Below are 8,038 nucleotides of genomic sequence, written 5' to 3'. Positions count from 1 at the left end.
GCTGTAGTCGTACATCCTTAGCACTGCTGAGGAGACGGGAGAGGCTCCTGCCACCACTGCTGTGCTGGCAGCCATCAGCCTGGCTTGTGGCTGAGCAGAGCTCCCCCTGTGGGAGTGCACTAACCACCAGGGGGTAGTTCCTGCATTGAGTGTCTGCCCCCTGGAGGTCAGTGTGTGTCATAGTGACCAGTCATTTCCAGTCGTTCTGCTGTTAGGATCAATTTGCATATTACCCTTTTATTATATAGAATAATTCTTTTCATGAACACATCACAGTACAGATAAACTTTTTATGACAAAAAAATATGAACACAAAAAACACAGCTACTATGAACAAAAAAAAGTGTCTCCCTCAACTATTTGAAGGGATAAGAAGGTGAGATTAGAGGTTTGATAATGTTAATATGAAAGGGAGTTGAGTATTGTATTTATTTCTTACTTTACACAACTCTTAACGCTTTATAAATTTGATTTTAATCAATGCCCATGTAACACATGGCATTGAAAGCAAACACTCTTTGTAATTACTTAAAAGGGCCTTTTTAAAAATTGTAACACAAAGGCCTGTGCTCTATAAGCAGTCCTCCACTGTGCATTATAACAATAAGACTTTCTTTTAATACAAAGACTAAGTGTTTGGGAGTTATGAACCACTGGGTTTAACAAATGTCATTTTATATTTGCTTTTTGCATCTTCTTTGTTTTGGGAATCCTCCACTTCACCGGGGTGCTCAGGAGCCTGGAGTTCTTCAACAGATTCTTCTTTCTCTGACTCTGGATCACTTTCAGAGTCATCTGGACTTTCAGGATCAGGTGAATCATCATCATCATCATCATCATCATCATCATCATCACCATCATCTCCAGCCACATCCCCTTCTCCATCATGATCTTCTACTTCACTGAAGCCAAGTCCACAATGTCTTCGATATCTTCCTGACAATTTACTGTCCATACTTTGCTGATAACTGAGATTCCAGTTCTTCACTAATTTTCTTGTCTTCTTCCCGTTCAGAAGTGAAATGTTGATTTGTGATCTCCTATCACAAGATGACCAGTATGTTCTTTCTTTCCTGCACCCATAAGTCTCAAGAACTTTTGTTTTCTTTCTTCATTACCTAAGTCTGCTGCCTCCCAATTTCTAGATCCAAGATCATTGTCTGGGGAGGCTGAATGCTTCACCCCAGGTGGACAGAACTCCCCAGCAGCACCAATGCTAAACCAACTCACTGTTCTCCTCAGCCCAGCACCAGCAGCCTGCAACCTGCCTCCAGACCAAGCAGCGCCACTCCAGAATGCAGAGCCCTCGAGGATATGTTTCTTTATTGATTTTTTTAGAGAGAGAGAAGTGGTGGAAGAGAGAGAGAGAGACATCAATTTCTTGCCTCCTGTATGCACCCTGATCCAGGATTGAACTCAAAACCTAGGTATGTGCCCTGACTGGGAGTTGAACCTGCCACCTTTTGGTGCACTGGACGATGAGCCACACCAGCCAGGACACTATTTTTTATCTCATCTTTTGCTGCTTTGTTTCTCCCTTACTTTCTTCTTTTCTGTCCACTAGATTTGTATAGTATACCATTTGAATTTTTTTCTTTTTTAAAATTCTTTTCTTGATGTTTTAACTTTTTAAAGCTATATTCTTAGTGTTTTCTCTAGTGATTATATGCATCTTAATTATCATAATCAACTTCAGATTAATACTATTTTAATTCTAGCAAAATACTTAAGCTTATTGCTCCAATACAGTTCTCTGCATTCTCACTATCATGTGATTATTGTCACATATGTCATCTACATATGTGATAGGCCCAACAATTGTGTTACAAGTACTGCTTTACAATCATGTTTCTATGAAAGAAGTTGAAAAAGAAAAGGAGAAGCATATTTAAAGTGTCTTTTACATAAGCATGCACATTTACCAGAACTGGTATTCTTTATTTCTTCCAGTGCACTCAACTTATCATCTAGTATTGTTTCTTTCCTCCAATGTAGTTCTATTGTTACCCCAACTCCTTTGAGCTATCATTATCATATGTTACTGTATGAGGTATAAACCCAAAAATACAGTCTTATAATTATTTTTGACTTTTAAATAAATTTCAAAAGGAAACCAACAGATATATGAAAAGGTGCTCAACATCATTAATCACCAAGAAAATGCCAATTAAAACCAAAATGAGACTACCGCCCTTTTGGCTCTCTAGTAGCATCATAGTGGTGGGCAAGAACAAGCGCCTTATGAAAGGTGGCAAAAGAGAGCCAAGAAGAAAGTGGTTGATCCATTTTCTAAGAAAGATTGGTATGATGTGAAAGCACCAGTTATGTTCAATGTAAGAAATATTGGAAAAACACTGGTTATGAGAACTCAAGGAACCAAAATTGCATCTGATGATCTCAAGGGTCGTGTTTTTGAAGTGAGCCTAGCTGATCTGCAGAATGATGAAGTTGCTTTTAGAAAATTCAAGCTAATTACTGAGGATGTTCAGGGCAAAAACTGCCTGACTAATTTTCATGGCATGGACCTTACCCGTGACAAAATGTGCTCGATGGTCAAGAAGTGGCAGACCATGATTGAAGCTCATGTCGATGTCAAGACTACTGATGGTTATTTGCTTCGTCTCTTCTGTGTTGATTTTACTAAAAAGCGCAACAATCAGATTTAGAAGACCTCTTATGCTCAGCATCAGCAGGTTCGCCAAATCCAGAAGAAGATGATAGAAATCATGACCCGAGAGATGCAGACAAATGACTTGAAAGAAGTGGTCAATAAACTGACTCCAAACAGCATTGGAGAAGACATAGAAAATGCTTGCCAATCTATTTATCTTCTCCATGATGTGTTTGTTAGAAAAGCCAATATGCTGAAGAAGCCCAAGTTTGAATTGGGAAAATTCACGGAGCTTCATGGTGAAGGTAGCAGTTCTGGAAAAGCTACTGGGAATGAGACAAGTGCTAAAGTTGAACGAGCTGATGGATATGAGCCTCCAGTCCAAGAATCTGTTTAAAATTCAGACATTTAATGACAAATAAAAAAACCTATTTGTGAAAAAATAAATAAAACCAAAATGAGATATCACCTCACACCAGATAGGATGACTATTAAAAAAAAATCACTAAAGACAACAAGTATTGATGAGGACATCCAGAAAAGAAAACCCGGGTACACTGTTGATGGGAATGTAGATTGGTGTGGCCACTATGAAAACAGTAAGAAGATTCCTCAAAATATTTAAAACAGAGATACCACATGACCTTGCATTCCTCTTCTGAGTATATATCCAAAGGAATTTAAGATCTTGAAGTGATATCTGCACTCCCATGTTCATTGTAGCATTATTCAAATAGCCAAGACATGGAAGCAACCTAAATGTCTATTGATAGATTAATGGATAAATAAAATGTGGTAAATACATACAATGAAATACTATTCAGTCTTTTAAAAGGAGGAAAACTGCCCTTACCAGTGGTTAGAACATTGGCCGGGGCACCAAAGAGTCATGGGTTTGATTCCTGATCAAGGGCATGTACCTGGGTTGCAGGTTCAATCCTCCAGTCACATGCGGGGAGCAACCAAACCAAACAATGTCTCCCTCACATCTATGTTTTTTTCTTTCTCCTCCCCCCGCCCTCTTCTCTCATGTGCAAATACCCACACCCTCCACTCTCTCTCTAAAAATCAATGGAAAAAATTCTTAGGTAAGGATTAACCAAAAAAAAAACACAGAATATGTTTTTTTTAAGATGAGGAAAACTTGCATTTGTTACAACATGGATGAACCTGGAGGATATTATGCTGAGTGAAACAAACCAGATACAGAAAGACAAACACTGCATAACACCACTTACATTAGAAATCTAAAGTAGTCAAATTCATAAAAACAGAGAACAGAGTGGTAGTTTTCAGAGGCTAGAGAGGAGGAAATATAGAGATACTAGAGGCCCAGTGCACAAATTTGTGCATGGGTGGTTGGCCGGTCCGCCCTGCCCCTGATGGGAGGGGTCACGACTAGGGGGAAGGTCGGGGTGGGGGGGGGGCCATTCCGGTTGCTTGGCTTTTATATAGGTTGTCCCAAAATTCACGCAAGATTTGCAATTCAATTTTGGGATACCCTATATATATATAGATCATTAAGTCACAGATGCCACATTTCACTGGACTAAATTAAGGTGTGTTTCTTCCTTTCCTGGTGTGCACCTGCTATAATAATCACAAGGCCGGATTTTGCAGTGTAAATTATATGTGTCCTTATCCCCACATTACCCCCCACTAATACCCTCTACTAATACTCTCACCTCCCTGTTGTCTACCATTTGCAACAGCATGAATGGAAAAGAGGATCTTTTTTAATTTCTTTATTGATTAAGTTATTACATATGTGTACTTATCCCCACATTAACCCCATCTCCCCCCACTAATACCCTCACCTCCCTGTTGTCTACCATTTGCAACAGCATGAATGGAAAAGAGGATCTTTTAACTAACCTATGCCTACTAATTCAATAACTATACTTACATATGTAGTTTAGTTTTAAAATGTTAACAAATTACTGGGTGAGACGTACCATTTTCATTTTACAGTTAAGAATGCTGAGTTAAAATAATGTCCATAAATTGTCTGAAGTTATGCAATTGCTTACAATAAGAGCGAGTATTTTAAAGGTTTTATTTTGTTCTTTTAAACTTTACGGGGATCAAGCCTGAAACCCCAGGCATGTGCCCTAACCGGGAATAGAACCTAAATCTCCTGCTTTATGGGTCGACGCTCAACCACTGAGCAACACTGGCTGGGCAGGATAGAGTATTTTAATCTCAGTCTTTTTTATTACAGAGTCTGTGCATTATCGGTAGTTCCCTCCAGCCTCTGCTGTTAGGATAGGATTTCCTGCCCCCTACTGGGGATCGAGCCTGAAACCCCGGGCTTGTGCCCTAACGGGGAATCGAACCTAAATCTCCTGCTTTATGGGTCGACGTTCAACCACTAAGCAACACTGGCTGGGCAAGATAGAGTATTTTAATCTCAGCCTTTTTTATTACAGAGTTTGTGCATTATCAGTAGTTCCCTCCAGCCTCTACTGTTAGTATAGAATTTCAACAATGGTCAATTTGTGACTATAAAGAGGTCCTGGAATTAATAATAAAACTAATGATAGACTTAAATTTTAACGCACATTAAAAAATACAGATTTTTACTGTATCAACATAGTAACTTGAGTGCCCTTACAGGAGGTCCCAGAAAATCCTCACTGTGGAAACAGCAATAATTAACATAACATGCAACTGAATTACAACATTCTACATTAAATCACATTTTCTAAAATACGCTTCAGAATACTAGCAAATTGTTGGAAAATTTCACATTATTTAACAGTGCATCTTCTTCCACTAAATTACCAAGAGAAGCATGTTTTGCCCTATCAGACAAAAGGAGATTCTACATTGGTCAATGTCGTACTCATTCATTATTAGTCAGCTTACTGATAATTTTGTGTTGCTAAGTGTAAAGCTGCTATTCTGGTCTCAAAAGCAACTAAGAAGTGACTAAATGTGTAACAGATCGATGAAACAGAGGGGCAGGCAGAAAGTCAGAGTAACAAACCTTCCCAACCTCCCCTGACATGTGCACATGCGCGCACGCGCACACACACACACACACACACACACACACACACACATCTGTCCATTGCCAGGTGGCAGGACTTGGCCTGGGCTTCCCTTTATCCCACGTGACCTCTGAAACCGGGCTCTTACTGTTTGATGGTGCTCTGATCCTGTGCCTTTAAAACTCCAGCCCACTAAATGGATTAAAATGAATAAGAAGATCATTATAGGTGAAATCTAACGTCACTGCAAACAAAGTGTTCGGTCTGCTGCCAGCGTCTCAGGACACTTCTCCGGGATGCAGTGCAGCTTAGAACGATATGAGGAAAAAACTGTGTTCTGTGCAGAGTGGGAGGCTTCGTGGTAAACGGGGTAGATTCTGATAGAACCAGAAAACACCTCCAGGTTCACGGACACATGTCAGTGGGAACAGGAGACATGAGACCACCAGCAGCTCCCAGTATCTCTGCCAAAATTCCAGGGCCAACCCTGCACAGGTGGAGCCACACTCAGGATCCACAGTCTAGATAATCCAGGCGGTTCTCCTGGGTGTGCGTCATGGCCACAGCTTCAGCTCAGACAGGCAGCCATCGCAGGCCACAGTGCAGAGAGCAGAGGCGCCGGGAGGGGAGCAGGGCCCGCTGTTAGTGTGCACTGCACGTGACCTTACAGCAATAGGGTGTCACCAATGTTTGGAAATGCAGGCGTTTAAAATTAGGGTGCTTTTTAGAAAGTGAGAGAACTTGCTTAAAGGAGTACAAGGGGAGGGGGGGTGTTAATTGGCTCCCACTAGTGGAGGTCTTTTTGAGAACAGAGCTGATCCAAAATACAGGAAGTTTCCTAAATGCAGAACTTTTGTCTCTTGTGCTCCTCCTGGATCCCAGTCACCTAAAACACAGTGGGTGTTACTGCCACGTCCCAGAGGCAGTAACAACATAACACAAAGGACCCTGCCCAGGGACCACCCCTGAGGTGACCCAGCAGCCCCTCGGGTGCACACCCGCCACACATTCTGTCAGAGTGGAGAGGGTTCTGTTTCTCCCCTCTCCCTCCACCTATAGAGAAAGGCTCCCTCTGCTCCCCGGGGAGCCTGTGCCCCTAGGGAGCTTCCCAGGGTCCTGCCAGATCTCTTCTAAAAGCGCTTCAGCTGGGGTGTCAGCTCGGGGAATTCCTGACAGGCTGCGGTGACCCACGGGCGAGGTCTGACTCCCCCTGGTGCTTCCTTCCTCTGGTTCTCCTGTCTAGATCATTTCTTTGCACCACTCCTCCTCCCTGCTCCACTCAGAGCAGCCACTTCTGAGGAGACCTGGGAGGAGGATGGCCCCCACGGAAGCTCTGATTCTAGGGGCCCTGGCTCTGGCCTCCATGCTGAGCCCCTGTGGAGGTGGAGACATCAGGGGTGAGTGCTCGGTGAGGGTGTGGATTTAGGAAGAAGTGTAAGAACCGGGATGCCTTTGTTTAGACTTAGCGGTCGTGAAACCCAGTTCCCCCCATCGGAATTCTTATGCTTACTTTCCCTCCCAGAAACCAAACCCCAGCCCAAACCTACGCTCAGCTTGTAGGCTGAGCTAGATGTCATGCTGTCCCGGTGACTGCAGTGGTCACCTGGGCCCTGATCTCTTTCCAATGTCACAACCAACCAACACCGTCTGGACGTTGTTGTGGCCTTAACTCGCAGTAGGTATATTTCTCCAACATACTGCTCTTCTTTAGCAGCAGTTTGTGAGCCTGCTACTTCCAACCACTCAAAACTCTTCCAAAGCTATTGGTTATTGCATTTTAGCTGTCCAGTTTCTTACAATGACCATCCCCATAAATGTTTTGTGCCACATGTAAAGTAGCAAGTCATTCATTTTTTGTTTTCAACATAATTTATACTCTGGGTTTGGGCTCAGAAAATGGGGAGGATAAACTTTATTGAAGATAATTGCAATTGGAAAAATAAAACGAATTAATTGGATGGCATTAAGCAAGTCAATTCATTACATTGATCTCCAGATTCCTCATACGTAAAATTAATTGATTGACTCATTGTTCTAAAGAACATGTGATCAAATAAAATAAGTACACAGATGTGTATTTTAAAAACAGAGACCTATGCCCTGACTGGTTTGGCTCAGTGGATAGAGCGTTGGCCTGTGGACTGAAGGGTCCCAGGTTCGATTCCAGTCAAGGGCATGTACCTTGGTTGCAGGCACATCCCCAGTAGGAGGTGTGCAGGAGGCAGCTGATCGATGTTTCTCTCTCATCGATGTTTCTAACTCTCTATCCTTCTCCCCTCCTCTCTGTAAAAAACCAATAAAATATATTTTTTAAAACAAGAGTCCGCAGGATGTCCTCCAATATTTATTCTCCCGTCCTTCCATAGTAATAGAACACCCAGGTGTTAGCTGGGCAGAAGGTCTGCCCAGAATACAGCCTATATTTCCCAGACTA

At 42.2% G+C, this 8,038-nt stretch overlaps 1 protein-coding gene and 1 pseudogene across 1 annotated transcript in view; one reads left to right on the top strand and one right to left on the bottom strand.

Annotated features, from left to right (window-relative positions):
* Positions 1-508: 508 nt before the first annotated feature.
* On the bottom strand, positions 509-2,572 carry LOC102769234 (annotated as a pseudogene).
* A 4,327-nt stretch (positions 2,573-6,899) lies between these two features.
* Positions 6,900-8,038, top strand: part of LOC102768940 (HLA class II histocompatibility antigen, DQ alpha 2 chain) — a 3,481-nt gene continuing 2,342 nt past the window's right edge. The window contains exon 1 of the mRNA XM_006769182.2: positions 6,900-7,001. Coding sequence (XP_006769245.1) covers positions 6,920-7,001 — 82 coding nt within the window. The 5' untranslated portion in view covers positions 6,900-6,919. The remainder of the gene's footprint in view (positions 7,002-8,038) is intronic.

The sequence above is a fragment of the Myotis davidii genome, unplaced genomic scaffold (genome assembly GCF_000327345.1).
Source record: "Myotis davidii unplaced genomic scaffold, ASM32734v1 scaffold4, whole genome shotgun sequence".
Classification (NCBI taxonomy): domain Eukaryota; kingdom Metazoa; phylum Chordata; class Mammalia; order Chiroptera; family Vespertilionidae; genus Myotis; species Myotis davidii.
This window is presented reverse-complemented; position numbering and strand designations above follow the sequence as displayed.